Source organism: Cyclopterus lumpus, chromosome 23 (assembly GCF_009769545.1).
Source record: "Cyclopterus lumpus isolate fCycLum1 chromosome 23, fCycLum1.pri, whole genome shotgun sequence".
NCBI classification, from domain to species: Eukaryota; Metazoa; Chordata; class Actinopteri; order Perciformes; family Cyclopteridae; genus Cyclopterus; species Cyclopterus lumpus.
Window position 1 is genome coordinate 12,494,400 of NC_046988.1, and position 20,664 is coordinate 12,515,063.

General features: G+C 42.5%; 2 protein-coding genes across 2 annotated transcripts; both read right to left on the reverse strand.

Moving 5' to 3' along the window:
* Positions 1 to 25: 25 nt before the first annotated feature.
* On the reverse strand, positions 26 to 12,365 carry epyc (epiphycan). Its single transcript, XM_034526791.1, has 10 exons — positions 12,295 to 12,365; positions 9,343 to 9,546; positions 4,608 to 4,776; positions 3,791 to 4,282; positions 3,299 to 3,511; positions 2,234 to 2,350; positions 1,916 to 2,074; positions 1,623 to 1,825; positions 1,228 to 1,323; positions 26 to 477 (listed from the first exon to the last, which is right to left on the reverse strand). The coding sequence occupies exons 2-10, from the start codon at positions 9,532 to 9,534 to the stop codon at positions 307 to 309; spliced, it is 1,812 nt and encodes a 603-aa protein (XP_034382682.1). The 5' UTR covers positions 9,535 to 9,546; positions 12,295 to 12,365; the 3' UTR covers positions 26 to 306.
* Positions 12,366 to 14,632: 2,267 nt separating this feature from the next.
* Positions 14,633 to 19,560, reverse strand: kera (keratocan). Its single transcript, XM_034526841.1, has 5 exons — positions 19,524 to 19,560; positions 19,026 to 19,154; positions 16,679 to 16,709; positions 14,936 to 15,807; positions 14,633 to 14,802 (listed from the first exon to the last, which is right to left on the reverse strand). The coding sequence occupies exons 1-5, from the start codon at positions 19,558 to 19,560 to the stop codon at positions 14,633 to 14,635; spliced, it is 1,239 nt and encodes a 412-aa protein (XP_034382732.1).
* Between the last annotated feature and the right edge of the window lie 1,104 nt (positions 19,561 to 20,664).

The following is a 20,664-nucleotide window of genomic DNA, read 5'->3' on the forward strand; positions in this document are numbered from 1 at the left end:
TGTTTTGATAGGTGAAGGAAGGAGAGAGTGGCGGTTTTAGTGTGTATCAACAACAAGAAGAAGTAGAGGAGTGTGTCACCAGAATCTGACTCTTTAACTTGTGTGTTTGTGGATGTTTATGGAGTATAAATGTCCACACAGAGCTTTACTGATCCATCTAGTATAAGTCAGCAGCACGCATGGCAGTTTGTAACTTTAGCTTATTGATTGTTTGAGGCGTGATAGACGGTATGCATGTCTGCGTGTGTCAATATGTACAAGGATGTGTGCGTGTGGTTGTACTCATGGGAGTCAGTGTGTCAGTGTTTAAATGAGATCCCCGATGGGGATACGGGGCAGGCAGATGTAAGCCTGCGGGGTCCTGCTGAGGTTGATGGGGTTGCCGTCCAGACGGATGTCCTCCAGTGCGTTCCTGATGTAGTTGAAGTCTTTCAGGTTGCAGAAGGTGTCCCCGTGCATCATTTGAATATTGTTACGCTGCAAAAGAAGATGGAGGAGGACACATAATGAGACTTGCTTGCTAATGGGTTATTATAGATTATAATGTGGCCAGTACGGAGCATTGGCAACTTGTGGTAAGGATTCAGATTACAAATATAAGTCTCATTCATATCTTTCCCCTCCATTTCCAGGACCAGAGTCATTCAGTCAGGTATCAAATATATATATACAGGTGGGTGGGGGCATGCACATCCCCATGCTCCTCCCACACAGGTGTTTTCAATTACTTTGCCTAATTGGACTTCTTCTCTCATTCATTGGTTTGGTAAGTTTTGTGACAACGTGTCATTTTGCCATTGCTCCGCCCACATCAGCGTGAGCAGGGGTCTAATCAGGCCAAAGTGAAAACACCTGTCTGGGTTCAACTGCACATGTGATTTATTAGTAACTATATTTGCATATCAAATTACAACAGCAAAGATACTTTCACTGCAATATTCCACTAATATTCCTGTTTACATGCAGTCGTACACTACGACAAACTTAAAATGCATACTTCCTACAGTTACTAACTTTAATTTCCCTTTTCCATCTGCAGCCATGTTGCTCCTGTGGCCACATGGCCGACCTCTGTCCTTCAAGTAATTTCATTTGACGGAATATGCTACATCAAATCTGTAGTATTGTCTTATCTGGAATAATAGTGGAATATTACTGTGCATGTGCACATAGTCCATGTTGTCTAGCGGTGGGGATGGATGAGTCACAAGGTCAAAGCAGATGTACCTGTAGGTGTAGTGAGCGCAGGCTGTCTGGTAGAGGCACGGGGATGTAATCAATGTGGTTGTCTGTGAGGTACAAGTACAGCAGGCTCGTCATATCCTGGACACAAGGAGACAAGATGTAAGTCGTTATTGGCTCAGGCCTTTAGGAACTTCCCATCAAGTTTGAAAGGTGGTCTTGACAATACAACATTACTACATTAACACTACTCGTGCACATCCTCCGTTTGTCCATTTCAGCATTACAATTTAGTCATGGACATATATCTGACATCACAAGCACTCTGAAATTATAAAACGATAAAAACAGAAGAAGTGTGCAATGCAGTAAACTGATATAACGGCCTTCATCGTTTGGGCTCGAGTGCGCGACAGAAATTGTACGTAAGGTGTCCGTACTTTGAACGCCTCGTTGTGAATGCCCTTGCTGCCAATGTTGTTATGGCTGGCATCGATCAGGCTCATGGTCTCTGGGAGAGCAGGCAGCTGGGAGATGTGGTTTTCTCGAATCACCAGCTCCTCCAGCTCAGGCAGACCCAAAAATGCTCGCTCATCGATGGACGTTATCTCGTTTTCGGTCAGGTCGATCCTCTTCAGCTTGTCTGGAGGGAAGCGACAAAAGCACCAAAACATCAACTCTATATCTGGTCCTTAATACCTCTCAATATTGACATATTTAACTTCAGACATACTCATGAAGGCGAAGTCGGACTTGTTGATCTTGGTGATTCTGTTGTAGCGGGCGTAGAAGTGAGTGGTGTCTTTGGGAAGAGGTGGAACGCTGTCCAGCTTCAAGTCATCACAGTAGACCGACCCACCGAGGCACGTGCACAGCAGGCAAGTGGGCATACCTGGAGAATATGGACCGGAAGAGGAGGGAATCAAATATGAAAAAGTAAGAGGAAGAATGTTTTTTTTTCCAGAGGATTCGGGGGTTTGCAGACAAGTTCCAAACTGGCATTTTGAGCCCCACTTCTCTGAATTCAATGCCGGTGTTGTCAAATACTGACCTTTCCTGTCAATCACAGGCTCTTCGGGCTCGTCAGGTTCACCAGAGCTCACTGACCCTTCTACACCGCCAGTACCCTCCTGAGGGGTTTTTGGTGTAGCTGGAAGCAGCCCCTCCTCTTGTTAGAGACAAGATTAGGTGTTAAAGAAACAGGTTAGATCAGCATGGACAGGTCTGGCAAACAGCTGCCCACTGTTTGCCGCAGTGATAAGTAACATACAGTGTATTAGCAGTGTTAACTAAGTGTTTATGGCATTTAACTGGTGAATGGGAGTTAAATGAACATGGATTTTTGGTGTTAATAGCATGACTTGATCTGCTGAGTGGTCACACATTTGCTTGTTAGGTAAGATACGTTCTTTATCTTTTAAATGCCAGCTATCTCTAGGCATTAGATAAGCACGATTGACTTTGTATGAACAATCTATATGAAAATAGTTCCTGCGTTGAATAACTCAAACAATGCTACCATCCTTTCACCGCAAACTAAGTGCCAACATCTTACACCTTTCTAAGCGTTTCCTTTCCCAAAAGATTCTTTCTCCTTAAAAAGAAAATTTCCGTTCATCAATTTTGACATCATCGATCTTTTATACTATCTAAATGATGGACTCAAAGATGGTACCCATTTATATTGAAATTGCTTTTCAAGTTTTTTTTCCAAATATAAAACCTTCATGAATTAATAATGATTGACCTTGTTTTACAGAAGTTTGTTTTACACGTTGCCGTACCGCGACTGGCCACTGGGATGAATTGGCAGCATGTTAACTGGCTATCGGTCTCTTCCTTCTTGTGCACGATACTAACAAACTGGGAGACTCACTTTAAGACAATGCTCCATAGCACTACTAAAGGGTCATAGACCTCCAAAGGGCTCTCGTAAAGCTGCTGGTCTCCAACCAAGTAAGCAGTGTAATGGATGGAGGAGAAAAAAAACAATGCTGGAGAAGCTACTTTACACTTCAAAGGAAGTGGACAAAACTGACAAACAATGACCAGTTATTAAAAGGATGCCGGGCCAGGCGGATCAGTTTTTACCCACAAGTCCAGGTTAGATACTGACCTTTATCAGTGTCAGGGACCAGAGTTACCTCAGGGACCTCTGTCTCTCCAGAGCCAGAGACAACAGAATCCCCAGAGGATCCAGAGAACCCTAAGTCTCCAGACTCTCCAAGATCCCCAGAGGCCCCTGAGGTTCCTGAAGCTCCTAAGAACTCCCCTGAAGCACCTGACGCCTCGCTAGGGGTAGGCTCAGGAATGAGGGGCAGTTCCTCCTCTTGTTAGAGCCAAGGGTTGGGGTTAGGAGACAAGGGATTATGAAGGGTATAGGGTGAGATGGACAATCAATCAACCCATCAACCAATCAATCACACTCACATTTTAGATGAGACAGGAGGTTAGGAGAACATTGATTATGAGTAGCACAAATACGAGTACAACAAATCAACATTTAACTACATTTCAAAACCACGCAGTTAAATGGAATTTAATACAACAAAATCAACATAGAGGAAGACGAATCAAGAAATGCAGTAGAGTTGCCATCTGTACTAACCTCCAGATAACAATGTTATCCCTGAGTCACCAGACTCATCAGAGTCCCCGGAAACCCCAGAGCTTCCGGAGGCCCCTGAGATCAAGAGATCCCCAGAGAACCCAGAACCAAACTGGTCCCCAGACCCTCCGGAGCCCAGGGGGAATTCAATGGATATCCCAGAGCCAAGGTCACCGGAGGCTCCAGAAATAACCCCGGATCCAGAGAGATCCCCAGATATCAAGAGATCCCCAGATATCAAGAAATCCCCAGATATCAAGAGATCCCCAGATACCAAGAATTCCCCGGATCCCCCCGAGCTGAAGAGCTCCTCGGAGGCTCCGGAGATCAGGATAACATCACCAGAACCCCCGGAGCCGCTGGAGACCAGCAGGTCTCCGGATTCTCCCGACCCAGAAGACCCAGAAGCTCCCGAGGCCCCGGACCCTGCGGAGCCCCCAAAATCCCCGGACTCATGAAGGATGTCAAAGGGCGTCAGACGCAGCTCCACCTCTTGTTAGAGACAAGATTAGGTATTAATAAACAGACAGATGAGATGGATCATTAATCGGCTCACAATGATGATCAGGTTAAGTAGTCGAATGGTGACAAAAGGACACAGTCATTGAAAAGGACACATTTAACCATTAACAGCTAGTTAAATGGAAGACATGCACATGGCAAAGATGATTGTTGAAGACGCAGACGACAAGTTTAGAAAGTAGATTAGTCTCTCTTTGTTTTGGATGTTTTTTATGGAGACCCGGCAGCGAGAGGAGCGAGGGCTTCCCTTAAACCCTTAAGTGACTCAAAGTTATGGGTGTGTGCTGTTTCAGACCTTTCTGTGTGTCTGGGCCCATGAGAACCCCAGATCCCCCTGAACCCTGAGGGACGAGCTGGGGTGTTAGGGGCAACTCTTCCTCCTCCTCCTCTTCTTCTTGCTCTTCCAACGAGGCCCCGGGCACAGGGTAGTTATAGTCAGGTGGGGCCAGTGTTCCAATCTCTATCTGAGGGAAAGACAGCAGCAGTGAGTCAAAAATGCATAGAGGAAGTTTGCTTGGAGAGTTTTTCTTATTTCTTAATTATGGTTAACTTCATCCCAAAAAATAAAATAATAATAATTAACCTACACATTTTAAAATGTGGTAAAGATCTCAGCTTAGCAAATAAATAAGACTAATGCAATCATGGTGACAGATCAGCTGTAAAATGAAGCATAATTCTGAGCAGATGATACAGCCTGGTCATTAAAATATTCACTGATTTCAAGAGAATAATAAGAATATTAGCCCCCCTTATTTTAACATATGTACTCTATACATACATTATAGTCATACATTGAATTATGGAGGGCTACATGCACAATCTTGTGAGCAAATAAAACTTCTGCACCACAGGGACAATATTTTCTTTAAATGTTCTTTATTTAATTTAAATATATTTAAATGGATGTAAATGTGGAACATCTGAAATCTCTTGCATCCATTATACAACATTCATCCATTCTATTGACATGTATTATAAGCAGAGATATTATACAGGCCAATACCTTTTAGGTGCTAAGAAAACAAACACAAAACAGACTTATGTGATCATCATAGGACAAATACAGTGGTATAATGTGTCATTGTTATCATGTAATTAGAGTATAAATGGATTCAGAAAATGGGAGGATGGATGATGGCTACAAGGCAGTTCTTTCCAAGGAACCACTAGATGGCAGCAACGTGTACAGCTTTAAGTAGCCAATCAGCGCTCAAATGCAACTTCCAGGACAGACTATAGTGGACATTGTATAACAGTGATTAACCTAATGTCACATATTAATAGAAAAAACAAAAATAGGCAGATATCATGCCATTTAATTTGCCACAAGGAAAGTTACTTTATTTTCAGACTTTATAAGGATTCAGTCAGAAGATCTTGTACTTAGATGTGTTATTCTTTATTGAAGGGTTCTCAAATCATCCCATGTGAAAAAGCAACACATATACATTTGCTTTTTTGGTCAACTTAAACACCAGACAAACTGCAGAGGTTGTATCCAAGCACATCCTAAAATGACTTTATAAACAAAGGCTAAGCAGCATTTATATTTTATGCTGGGTAACAATTGACAAACCAACTAGGCTTCAAGAATTACAATCCTTTGTGGTTTCTTTATTAAAAGCTTAAGGTATATATCCATCTGGCGGTATAATTGCAGTTAAAGTCACTGCAAGTTGCTCTTTGATGTTTGATCAAACCTGCAGTTCCATCGTTCTCCAGGCGGGGGCAATGAGCCCCCACACACAGCCACAGGTAATACCTGACTCTCACTCTCTCTCTCTCTCTCTCACGCCCAACTCGGCTGACTCAACCCTCCAAACAGGGAATGGTCCTTGTGGAACCAAGACACACATGGTAGCTGCACAAATCCATATTTTGGTCTTTTCAGCTACTTGCGACCACAGTAATCCAAGAGGTAGCAAAAAAAAAAAAATCATACGTTGTTACAATAAATCCAGTCGAACAACATGCAGCCATTAAGTGATCGGTTACAACAAATATGACTATGCGTTAAAAAAAAAAAAAAAAAAGTCCTGCTGAGACTTTGAGAGCGATGAAGAGATGCCCAGTCACATTTGAAAGCTTGGCAGAGACACCGTTTTTGGGATACAACAAGGTAGGTCTTTGAAAAGTCTGCTCGCTGCAGCTCTCCCCTTCATTTCCCCAAAGCAAACACATCCCCCCCCCCCACCCCCCCACCCCCCCGAGGGGAAAGAAAGAAGAGGCGAAAGGCTGGCAACTAAAAATACGGAGAAAAAAAAAAAAGCTCTCTGGAAAACGGCATGGGAATACAGAATGCCCAGGACGGTGAATGATGCCAAATGTTGCGTTGCCACGGTGAAGGCATGAGCACCAGGACATCACGCGGCTCGTGCTTCGTCGCGTGGATATAACTTCATGTCCTGAGTCCAATGAAAAGCCACGTGGTACATTTTGAGTCACATTCATGAAGCTCTCTCTTCCCAGTCCAACAGAATCTCTGCACTTTGTGTCTTCAAAAGTTCAAAACTTTTTGGGAAATAGGCTTATTCGGCTTTCTTGCCAAGCTACAGGAGGAGATTGATGACACTCGAGTCTGTACAGTAAATATGATCGTTGGCTGCAGTGACTTCCCAAAGTTTTCTTTTTCCAATTGGAGATTTAGGGTCTCTTTTCCGTGGGAGTCCTGGCCAAGACGGCAGCGTTAAAGGTTCACGCATAAAAAAACAACGAATTTTACAGATTTAACTGTTTTTGTTTTTTTAAACCGATTAAACAAAACGTCAAATTAATGAGCTTTAGAAGTGCTGGTAGGCGGATTTTTGGACGGAGCACGGCTAGCTGTTTTCCCCGGATTCCAGTCTTTATGCTAAGCTAAACCAACTGTAGCTTAATATTTCCCGCACAGACAGGAGATGGGTGTAAATGCAAAGCTGGGACAAAACTACCTGTATTTTCAAGTATGAATATTTAATACAAACAGATTATGCTATTAATGACTGGATAAGGGTGATTATTCTTTATTTATTTAGTTGTTTTCCAAGTTCCAAATATAGAATTACAGGTGGCTGACGAGACCTGCTATATACAATAATTAATACGACCCACGACAGCAGCAGCACAAACAGAAGTCTCAGACGTCCCCTTGAAACCTTAAGCACTAAAGTCTGGTTCAAGAGGGCCGACTCAATGCCTTGCTGCAATTAAGAAGACGGCGAAATGAATCTAAACCCTGTGATTAAAGCATTTCGAATGCAGCCGACTGGAGACAATTTGCTTATGTAACATTGTAAATGAGCCTTTACCAAAAGAGACAAGTCCTGAAGGAGAAAGAAGAGAAATACAAACAGGGATCTGGATGTGGAAAGTAAAGAGTCAGCATTCCAGAGGCACGGAGGTCACCCTCGCTTTCATTTCTCCCCTGACATCTGATGTGTGCGTGTGTGATTCAAATCCATTTAATCCTTACTCTTCTTAAGCAACCAGTCTATCGGAGGAGCTGCCCTCTCAACCTTTTAACTGTGAACAAACAACATAAACACGACAGATCCTACAGCAATATGCTTTTTCTCCTCAGTCAAAACGTTGTATTTATTTAGTATGAACAACAAGATGCGATTGTTTTCTCTCCTCTTCCTGCTCCCACAGATGTAACAATGTGCTGTGTCATTTCCAGGCTTGTTAAACAGAGAGACATTATCAAAGCCATTCCCCACGCAACACATTACAACTTTCTGACACTGTCCAGTGTTCTCGGGGCTGTAAAACTTTGCACGGCATAATTTAATCATCTTAAATATAGCCGGAAGGGTGTTGTACTTGTTTGCAATGGCGTATGGAAATAATCCACCGCTTCATGTTGTTTGTTCTGCTACATCTTGTTAAATCTGCTAAATCTGCATTGGATCGCGGGCTTGGTTTCAGATAAGAGGAGCGGTGTGAGCGCAACGCACATCAGGTCGAAGTTAAAACCGCTTGGCTCGGAAGAAGCCCGTTGAAAGACCCGCCGTCTTGACATACCTCGGCCTCATTTCCGTGCAACAGAGAGGTATAAACGGGAACATGACTTTGGCTAAAAGCTCGCCATCCCAGCGTGCCCTGCAGTCTTGCCACATGACGCTCGACTTGAGTTGATTTAAAAGGGGGACCTCTGGACGCCAGCATCCAGCTAGTAACCCTTTCTGCCACCGTTCTCCACTCACCTCTTAAAAGATGTTGTGTCGAGCTCAGTTTGAGAAAGAAGTGTTTGAGAGTTTGAGCTCAAGCTGATAACGCTTTTTACCCGTTCCTGATATAATTAATTAATTCATTATATATTGTGTGTACAAGTGATTACAGCGCGCGCCATATACATATAACCGCGACCTCGCAGTTTCCATTCCGACCTTGTTGAATCTCATACCCTCTCCCATTTCTAAACTGTCTATCAAATAAAAAGGCAATAAAATAATCTTTATAAAAAAAAGAAATAATAAAAAAAAAAAAATATATATATATATATATATATATATATATATATATATATTGTGATTGATTGAATAAAAAATAAAAAAAATCATGCAAAAAAAGAAATATATATATTATAATGTTGGGTTCCTCCTTCCTCAATTGCATATATCTGTTATTGAGGCATACATATTGTTTGATTCCACGTGTGAAAAGTACTCCAGATGGAGAAGTAAGCCTGTGGAAACTCTGTTGTAACCTAAATGGCCAAGGTATAAAAGTGAAATGTGTTGGACACAATAGAGTAAAAAGCTGGTATCAGAAGGCTGCTGGTCTGCTTCATTAACCTGGTGACCTGGTGACCTTGGTCCAAAACCAGCCCATTCGCCAATATTACACCGTCATGGCTGTGATTTGTGTAATGGGAGGAAAAACCAAGACCTCTGGGAATTGTAGCACAAAAAACACACTATGTCAATGAAGTAAATGTTGCATAATTAAGTTAAACATAAGCAAAGCCAGGACCCAACTCATTTACTTAATTTGTAGCTGTTCAATTAAAAGCAAGGGACAGACATTTTCTCTTGACAGTTTCTTACCTGAGGATCATCGATTGTCAGCCCATCTTCATAGTCGTAGATATCCTGGTTCTCCAAATTTGAATTGTCTAGATCCACATCATAGTTGGCAGTGTCGTATGTGTCCAAGTCCACCTGTCGGGAAAATCTGGGGCCGGCCACCACCGCTTTGAGGACGAAGAGTCCCAACACGAGCCGCACAAGCATCCTCATACTGTCGTCCACCTTGACACGGACACAGAGATGTGCAGTCAAAGGGGGAGAAACATTAAAATATTTACTTATGTGGATGCAATACAGGACATCAGTTGTCCCATGTAACCAAAAACTGACCTTCTTTAATATATATATATATATATATATATATATATATATATATATATACCACTTCCATTACCACTCCTAAGTACAAAAGCACAGCTGTTAGAATTGAACCTGTTGAACACTTCAACATGTCTTCATGATACTGGCTTCATAAGCAGCCTATATGGTACCATAAACCAGGGCTTGACATTGTGCCACATCACTCAGGTCAGAGATTTCATTACTGAGGTGCAGACAGCTGGAGGAATCAACGTATGGGGGCTTCTTGCCTCACTGGAGCCGGAGGCTCCCTGTTCCAGAGAGCAGCCATCTTGGCTCAAATCAGAGCTCGCCTGTGACGTGTCAAAGGTCAGAAGTCGCAGTCGATCTGATAAGGAACATTGGGAATGTTTTCATCAATTGGCAGTACGAAACACTTCTATGCACTACGTACTTCTATGAAATCTACTTTCTGTTAAACCCTCTAAGAAGTTGTTTTGCCTCTAAAAGTGTCAGAAAAATGTGCAATGAGAAGGCGCTTTTGGTTCAATATCTGCCAGTTATTTAACAATACTGTATATTGTGAGTTTGTAATAACAGTTTAAAGGAGAAGGGATTTTGGTGTCTTCTTTTCCAGTAAAAACACGATTAAGGCCACATTTTAATTTCTGTATTTTTGGATTGAAATCATTTTTCCCAGTCACAGAAAAAAAAGAGGCTTTGGCGGAAACGTGCTGCAACATTCTTGGCAACAAACACAAAGTGAAAGCACAGACAAGAGGGCCTTTTCTACTTCAATCATAAATTTGCATGTATGATTTTCACTGCATGGGCGCAGAACCACCATTCACTGCCGTGACCTCGATAGCTGCTGTTCATAATGTTAGCGAGGTTGGTTAAGTTCATAAATGTGAATCCCTATAGTGGGAAGTGCTATTAGGATTATCATATATTAATTACCGTTTAGGTAATTATGTGTAGGAATAAATCAGTCTGTATAGGACCCTAATAGCAGGTGTAGCCACGCATGTCAGCAGGCCGGAGATGGATGATGTGCAAACCAAGAAAAGAAGAAGAGTTTAAAGAGAGTCCTGCAGGCCGGGGCAGAAAAACGGAGAGCAAGGGAAGGGAAGAAGAGAAGAAAGGAGTGAGACGGAGAGAGAGAAACGTGGACAAGATGTTGGCCCTCAGGGTTAGATGGAGAGAGTGAGGGAAAGGCTGAGAGAGAGAGAGAGAAAGAGAGAGAGAGAGTGAGAGGGAGAGAGAGAGAGAGGGAGAGAGAGAGCGAGTGAGAGAGAGAGATAGAGAGAGAGAGAGGTTTCTAAGCTAACTCGACCCCTCGCCCTTTACAGAGGGCCTTTATGAGGCCCGGTCTTTGCCTGTCTCAGCACTCAAACTCCAAATTCCACCGAGGTTTGTGGACAGGATGGCAGTGAGTTACTGCTGCAAGGAAAAGCTTCATTCAGCAGTGAGAGTGCTCATAGACACACACACACACACACACTTTCACGCACACACACACACACATTCTAGCACACACTCGGAAAGACAGGTCCTCTCACAGATGCACACTCTGTCTTAACACACCTATCTTTCAGAGAGAGAAAACCTCTGAGACCTCTGCTGCTATTCGGGGATGAGGACGAATATAAAACAAACAAAAAACAAACAAACACAAACACATTCACACGTTATTTAAGTACTACATCAAATCTCTGTTGATTTCAGATTATACCTGTCATTATCTCTTGGAAATGTCCAACATGAACTGAGTGCACTCTATTGAGAAAAGGTGAGCAGACTGGTGAGCATTCCCACTGAAATAACCTTCTGTCACCCCAGCATGGTTACACTGAAAGAGGGACTATACTAGAGACAGAGGTGTGCTTATACAGGCCATCACAGTGTACAGTGTGTGGAAACTGTGTATGAGGCTAGCCTCCTGACTACCTCCGTGTTGTGCTTGGCTTCCTCTTGGGCATTCCTGATGTCCAGCGATTCGACCTTCTTTACCTTTGAGCAAACTTGACGGGACGTCCCGGTTTTACTACCGGTGGCACCAAAAACTTTGACTCGCAAGAAAAAGGGTTTGAAGGAACTTGAAAATCCTCACTCAAGCAGGCGACTGCGATGACATACGAACACAATTCAGAATATATAAAAATGAACTACAAAAAAGATTCCAATGACACTCTTTGGTATATTCTAGCAAAAACTGATGGCAAAAAAAGTTAAAGACTCGATACATCTCTTAAGGCAAAATTCATGCACGCTTGCTTAATGAGATATTGCATCAAAAGAAGAAGAAAAAAACCCAGCTGCAGCTGTCAAAACTGCAAAATAAGTCAGTATCATCGACGCTGCCAATAGTAGTGATAATGAAATAAAACCCCACCTGTCGGACACTCCGCACGCACCTGAATCACTCAATCAATGTGCTGAAGTTTAAAAAACTAACAGCAACCATATCATAACCACGAAAGGACAACAAAGACATCCGCATTTCATTCACCAAAGCAAATCCCTGAATGGAAATAAAGCAGCTGCACCGGCAACCAATTGGCCAAGCGGCTGCTGAATATCAGTATTTCTTGGAGGGGCAAGCAGAGCCTAATCCCCTGCACTATAGAGCCATTGAGCCGGCATGAAGATAGCACCAAGAACGCTTACCTCTGTCTCCTGCTTTCCCGAATGGTCCCTTCAGCCGTGATGGAGATGCTGAGGACTCCGGGACTTGGCCAATGGTGAGAGGTCGCGCAGGGTGCCTTGAAGAGGGGAGGGCGCGTGTGTGAAGTGTGTGAAAGGTGTGTGTGTGTGAATGTGTGTGTGCGTGTGTGTGTGTGTGTGTGTGTGTGTAGGTCTGTGCGCTCTGGCAGACCTGAGTGCCCTGTCGCTTATGTGTGAAGGTAGGCACTGAGACTGATTGGACCGAAGCACATTGCTTTTGGTCAGTCAGAGTGCACCCACCCCACACCGTACACCCAAATGCACGACCATCTCAAATACCACACATACTACACACACACACACACACAAACACACACATACACTCACACATATACAGACACCAGACATAGAGAGAAAGAGAGAGCAAAGCCCTCCCCCAATCGCAAAATACTTTTTTATCCCTTACAAGAGTATCCCTTATTCTAAGAGTGTAGCTCAATCAGACTGAAATATTTGTCTGCCTTTTCCTAAGGTGAAACTCTGGCATGTGTTGCTTTCATGTATGGGGGGGGGGGGATCCACGGGGCCCTCGTACACAATGGGACCTCTGTGAGAAGAACCTGTTAGCATGGTGCTGAGAGGAAGTCCCCTCTTGGAGGAAGGCCTCCGGCCCCTCCCTTCTGGTCGAAGCTGCTTTCTCTTTGCGCCGTCGCTCGCCAAACGTTCCGGTTCGTGGGATTCTAACACGCGACTGATGAGATGAGCGCCTGAAGAGAGCCCGAGGGAAGTGGCTCTTTCGCAGTTCTGTACCAATGTGCGTTCAAGGAGGTGCGTCAAACACTCAGAGACGGTCTTCAATGTGCATTGTTTCAGCAGAAAACACAGGACACACAGAGGATGCTCCTGGTTAGCATAAGTCTGTAAGCTTTATGTGTCTCAACCTGCCCACCACCCCTCTCTCTCGCTCTCTCTCTCTCACTCCTATGGTAACTCAAGACCTTTTGATGAGTGAGGGGAAAAGGACCTCGCGAGAATGCCAGAAATCCATCTGCACCTGCCATGTAGGCTGGGATTTATATTCAGGGCTTTTCTTCTGCTAAGCATTCTCAAAAGGCAAATAACTGAATACCTAAAAAAAAAGAAAAGCTGGAGACAATGATTGATGCACAGTGTCGTTCCACTTGTTCAAGGCATTCATTTAGTAACTGTCAGCGAGATAAAGTAAAGTCATAAAATAACATAGATGATAGCTGGGAAAATGTGCTGTCTTAAATCACAACAGTCAACCTGTTCTTTTTTTTACCCCCAGGTTGGAAAAACACTTAAAAACTAAAATTCTTAGACCATGTGACCCAGCTCTATCTGGAGCCTTCACATGTTTGGGCAGGGGAGAGGGAGTACTGATCTGTGCTTGTAATTTTACAGTAACGTAAACAGTAATATATTCTGGACAGAATACCACACATTGTCTGATTATTATTTGTAGATTTAATTACATTACATTTTGCATTAAAATGTAATCTAATTGATGGAGATGGAGAAAAATGACAACGTTTCACCGGTATCATTTGGCTCATCTTCAGATGTTTTATTCAAATTGAAGACAATTCAAATGAAATCTCTTTTCTTTTTTTTTCATCAAATTTATTTTGTATAGAAAACATTAACGAATATTGCCCATGGATATTCTTTATATATTTTTTTTCCTCCAATATTAAATACAAATAAATTACCTATGGAAAATATGCATATTTGTAGAATAGAGTGATTTATGTAAATATGATAGCAAACCTAAGACACAAGACCATTCATTTGGCTTAAAGCAAAATGTTTCCTGAAATAATATATTATATTTTTGCCATTCATAAGCTTTGCTTCCTGGTCAAAGACGCATAATGACAATGAGTCCTCAACAAGTCATGAACACATTTTGTTCTCTTGTCCGCAAAAATCACGGTTTGCTGAGAGCTAAATTGTAATCACATTTTTATTCTGAATGCAAATGTTTACAACAACATAAGGCACAACTAGTGGTCAACAGCTTGCAGCATCAACACAGCTTATAACCAGCCAGTTCCTTGTCTTTAACAAAAAAAAAAAAAAAAAAATCTTTTAGATGTTATGCAAATTTCACTGAAACAAAATCAATATCTTCTGGAAATTGAAAAGGAACTATTCTCTAAGCCACAGCAATGAAACAAGTTGGTGCCAACTAATGTCAAATATTTGAACTTCACAATAAATGCACATATTACTCGTGTCAACAATTTAGATTCACAGATAATCATCAGTTGCGAGAAATTAGAATTTGCACACAACACAACGCTGATTTCTTTTCTCTTTAGATGACAATGGACCTCAGCATTCGGAAGCACAGAATGACATCTCTTGGAATTGGTGGCTTGATCGTATTTCCATCCAGTCTGAGATAGCGCAGTCGAGGAACACTTTCGTTAACGGAGTCGTCCACAGCGTCAATGGCGACAGGGCAGACGTTGGCGCCACTTACACCTGTAAATAAACAAAGGCAATACATGAGTTACGATAGCATTACGGGATACCTCTCTGATGAATAACCCTATTCAATAGATACGTAGAAGAAACACTATGCATATACAGCTCAAATTATTCACGTCAAACTTACTTTTGATATTGTTGTGGTCGAGGTGAAGTTGTTCAAGGCCTGAGGAAATGAGGGGAACCTCGGTCAGCTGGTTGTGGGACAGCTGCAAGTCCAAAATGCTGGAGACATTGAACACATTTTTGGGAACTCCACTGCTTCCAAGCTTGTTGTGGTTGAGCCTCAGAAATGCCACTTTTGGCAAATCTTTGAAGTAATTGGCTGGAATCTTCTCAATGTTGTTGCCATCAAGGAAAAGCTGGGTGGTGGTAGGTGGTAAGCCAAGAGGCATGCTACTCAGCTGGTTCTTTGCTAGATTGATCTGTACCAGGTTCTTTAGACCCTTCAGGCTCACCTCAGTCACATCATCATCCATCAGCTTGTTCCCTTGGAGGTCCAGGAGGTTAAGCTTATCCAGACCCATGAAGACACGAGAAGGGATCCTGGAGATTCGATTGCGAGAGAGACGTAGATGCTCCAGGCTGGCTGGCAGGGGAGAAGGCACAGTGGACAAGAGATTCTCATCCATGTAGAGGTGTGCCAGGTGAGACATTGCACTGAGGACACCGTCTTCTACTCCCTTAATATTGATCCTGTTGCGGTTTAGGTTCAACCAGCGCAGCTGTGTGGCGTTACGCAGGGCATGTGCTGACAGGACTTCGATATGATTGTTCTGCAGGTAAAGATACCATGTGTGTGGAGGGATGTTGGGGATGATCTTCAGGCCTCGATTGTCACAATAGACAGCACGGGGGAAGTTAGTGGGGCAGCGACACTCTTTGGGGCAGGCTTGGATCTGGGCCATATATTCCTCATGGCGCATGTCTTGGCCAAGAACTTGTCCAACCAAGCACAAGCAGAGAAGACTCATGAGTGGTGCCATTTTGATGCCCAACCTATGAGGGAAAGGCACACAAGAGGGTTAGACCATTTGCTAAATATTGGGGACTTTGAGGAATAAAGTCCACACTGCAATGCAACTGTTTGCATTAGATCCTGTGTATGTTACATAATCTAGATTAATATTAATCTAGTCTTGGTTAGGCCTTTCATACTCTAGAAATCCTGCAAATCATGCAGCTGGCATCAAATACAAGGGCGTCAGCTGCCTAAGCGTTCACAAATGTCCTCTCGTTAAAACCCTGCCTCAAATTAGCCACCGGCGTATGTCGCCTGCTCTACCACTGATGTCATTATCATTAAATTCCAATAACAGCTGATGGTAACCTGCTCTCTGGGTCATTTATTTACTTCCTTTGCCCACCGATGACATGTAAAGCTCCAAAGACAGGATGCAGGTCAACTTTAATTGTATTAGGACAATCTTAAAGCTCAGACTTGGCTTTGCATGTCAGTGCTTTTAATTGCAACATGTATGGCTTTGGTTTGTTCAGCTGATACAATGATGCATGCAAATAAACACTCATGCAAACATTCACTTCAGGGGAACCACATTTTTCCCCACGTTAGCCATGGCAGTAGAGCGAAACGGCAGATGGCCTGGTACTAGCCCCACAGGGGGTGAAGTGAGAAGCAAAAGGTGGGATGAATAGATACTATGTAACAAACGAGTGCACAAACTAAAAAGATAGAGTCAGCTCTATCATCTTCCATCCACCCATCTCTTAAGCGTCTACTTAATTCCCCTCAGCTGCCATCTGGTGCTCGTTTAAATTCTTGATGCACTCCTTGTTTGGCTGGAACTCATTTCGAGTAGGCCACGCTTTTCCATGGATGGGCACACATCAAAGACACGAGCCGCCACACCTGGTTTGAGAGCTGTGCTCCTGCTTTCTCACTGTACAGAGGTCAAAGCAGGTATACGGGGTATGGTGCAAATGCTAAAATCGTTATCCGTGTTTCCGTAAAGGTAAAACTCAATCACTTGTTGCAAGACAAACATCTACCGAACCACCAACCCTGTCATCAAGCCTCGTCAATGTCTTTGCCTTCCAGAAACCGAAGCTTACCTTTAAACTCTGTAAATTCCTTCAAGCCGTTGTCCTTCCTTAGCAAGTTATCAAGCGTACTCCCAAATGATGGCTCTACTTTTTTCCTTCCCTGTATTTGTACTACTTGTTTTTTTCATTCATGATGACACCAAAGCTTCTCTTGGCCAATGAGATTCTCCCAGGTTCAAAGGTCCTAATCCCATGGTGGTGTATAGTGTGCTGAGCCTTTTTAGTACTTGAGACATGACCCACTTACAAACAGGCTAATACAAGACTACGCGTTGTGTTTGTTTGCTGGCTTCCACATGTACAACCCGTCCTTCTTTGGTTGGCATGATTGATCCACCCACAAATCCCTGAGTGACCTTTGGCGACCTTTGCGCTAATTCTGTGCTGCTGCTGTCCACGCCGCGATCAGATCACGGTTAATTAACCTGCAAACTATTATGTCTTACAGTGTTTGCAGTTAACACAGAACGCGGGATAAATGCAAAGTCCACAAATAAACGTTCTCGTCCTAGCCCGAGGAGGAGAAGCTGCTGCCGGGCATGGAGCTCTCCATTTCCCTGAGCTCGAACTGTACGTCTAAAACTCCAAAACACTTTTAAACTAAAATCTATGGGAACTGCAAGATGCTATGAAGTCGGTATAGAACAGAGAAGGTATTCACAAAGCAATGGTCATGGGGATTCTGTGCTTGATAAAGCAAGTGCAGTAAAGGACTCAAAGAAACCAAATGTTGTTCTATATGGTAAATTAAGAGGATTTTGGTGAGTACCTAAGTTACAATGTTATGAGGGAATTGACTGCTACAGCATCCAGCAAAGAGATGACAAACTCTTAAGTACAAAACATTGTCTGCAGACATGAGAGTTGAGGGTGTTATGGGAGAGAGGTTAATCTGGGGGGATTTTACTGCTCGCTGGCCAGGCATATTGTTTTTGTACAAGATAGCCAGTATCAGGATTGGTGACCTTTCAAAATGCTAGGGTGAGTTTGCGCTAATTTAACAGTGATGACGGCAAAGGTTGGAATGCAGAAGGCTAATCCCAACTGAGTTGTGTGAGGATAAGGGCAACACTCATCCATGATCAGCCATGCAATCCCATCATAGCTCCTCCTCTGTTTGCCAAGGTGCGTTGGTGAATGGTGATGTAATCTTACATGATCAGTTACACATCCTGTGCCGATTTAAAGGAATTGTACAAAGACAAATCACTATCGAGATAAATGGACATGTTTGCACACCCTTTTGCATGCTAACCTAATACGCTTTGTGTCTTCACTTATTTGCATGCCATTCTCCAATGTGTTCTTTGAGCTCATAATTAAAGAAGACAAATGCACTATTGAACGGTCCAATGGTCCAACTGTTGAAAATGACGAATCAGGGCTTTATATATCTGCAAAATGGAACACATATTACTGAAAACAAATGTTGGCTTCAAACTCCCCGACAAAACTAAAGAGAAACACATGCAGAGGAATATGATAATGCTCATTTCCTGCCACGGGCTTTGTGTCTGAGCCAGCTATGTTAATTATACAACGGGTTGTATTTGCACTGCATGGGTTTTGTGGGATCGGTTCCAGTTGATGGCTTTGCTGAAATCCACATCATGACTTTGAAACATTTGGAAGAGTTTGCATGGCTTACTGCATCCAGAGCTGATAAAGTATTGTGGTGATAGTGTTCATGGATGATTATTCTGTGGAAATAAAAACAAGTTGGGCAGTTTATGTGATATTCAAAGAAGTGTGTCATTGGCAAACAGCCAAAGTAGATTCAATTAAATTCCAGGTTTGATCAATCAATCAATCAATCAATCAATCTATCAATCAATCTTGATCTTGACTGAAGCATCGCAATTCACAAGATAAAGTGTGACTGAAAGAAAAACTGCATGTATCAACTGAGACATTTATATAAAACGCTTTCAAAGCCTTGTTCCATTTACTTCGCCTCTTTAACGGAACACCTGCAAGTTCAGAAACACGGGCTCGCAAGGTGACCACATTAAAGGTAAAGACCAATCCAATGACATGTAAACCAAACTGTTTTTACTAAAGAAACATAAGATTATCTTTACCTGGTGAGAGAGATCTGCATGCAGCCAGGTGTGGTTTGGTTCTGCTTCTCCAATGATTGTCCGCAGTGTCACTGTTAAGCCCTGTTAGAGTTGTATTGTTGTTGGTTTGGTTCCCCCAAGGCTGCACTTTGGACACCGGTAGAACCGAGAGGATGGAGTACGTGTTGTTGGTGGGAGGACGATTGGGTGAGTTGGGATGTCCTTTCAGAGTTTGTGTTGCCTACTTTCTGCCAGCCCAGCAATCTTTACGCCTCTTTTTGTTTTGCCTCCTTGTTTTTGAAATCAGTTTTGATGTTAAGGGTGGAACTACTGTCACTCCACCCAACTTAACCATTTGAGCTACTTTACCCATTACTATGGGGGATGGGCTGGAATGATCCATTTAATGGATCATTCCAGCTCACAGGCCTTTGGCTGTGTTTACTAGGCTGCCAGGTGAGGTTACACAGTAGATGGGTTTGCTCTCAGACATTCACAGACAACTTTTTCTAGGAACAATTCCCTTTTTTATTTTTATTATTTTTACGACTCACGTATTCTTTTTGTAGTCTTACTCATCTAATTACTCACTGACGTCAATGTAGATCATTTCTTTCACACTGGTCATTGCCATCAAAAGTTTCACAATACAACCCTGTCCACTGTAGGGGATCAGGAGCCCCAGATCCCTAATAAAGTTAACCAGTTATTTGGAAGTAAAAGTTCAACTTTATTAGTTTGAGAGTGGCTCACCCGTAAGATATCATGGGAACTAGTAATACCAGGAAAGCTGATGCTGTAGACACGCATTTAGTGTGCATTTTTAGTTTGATGCTTTCTTATATATATCCAAAAAATCTAAAGCAAAGAGCTAAATTAAACCATGTGTGTACATCAATATATCAGTTAGGAATACCTTCCTACTATCCTGTTTTTTCCACAGTTTCCTTTGTATTTCATCTGCAAATGTGTTGTTGTATTGTTATTGTTTTGTGTCGGTAGATTAAAAAACTATGGATTGGCGTAAATTTTAGTTCAGAAATTGGTGGTTCCCAGATGATGAATTCAAACTACTTTTGTGACCCCGACATTTAATCCCGTGCCATCACGAGGTAGACTTTTTTAGTTTTGAGTGAAATGTCTTTACAACTATGGATGTATTGCCATGACATTCTTATCCACCTCAGGAGAAAGCTAACACTACAAACTAAGATGGGGAACATGATAAACATATCTGCTAAACATCTGCATGTTAGTTTGCTATCGTGAGTATGTTAGCGTGCTGCGGTTCATAATTCCAGCATTATCTGTCGACTCGTCGTCTTGTTATTATATGTATGGCTGGGTAATAAAGAATCAAATCTATTGACTGATACTAAAAACTTCAGTTAGTTTCTCTTTTTTTATGTTTTGGCAAAATTTGAATATTGAGTTCAACAAATATGTGACTTCATTCATTTTAAACAATTTTATTTGTTAAGAGCAGGACACACGTTTACTTTCACAACATCCAAGAACCTTGGAAGATGTTAATGCCGTCCGTCACCTCTGTCCATCTTCTTGCCTTCTTTCTCAGCCCAACTGTGTGCGTGAAGGGCACAGATGGTACATCTGGAACCCATGTCCACACTTTTGGGGAAAATTGTGAGAAAAAAAGAAATGTACAAGGGATGGAGAAAGAGAGGGAGAGAGAGAGAGAGAGAGCTTGACATAAAAGAGGGAAGGGAAATAT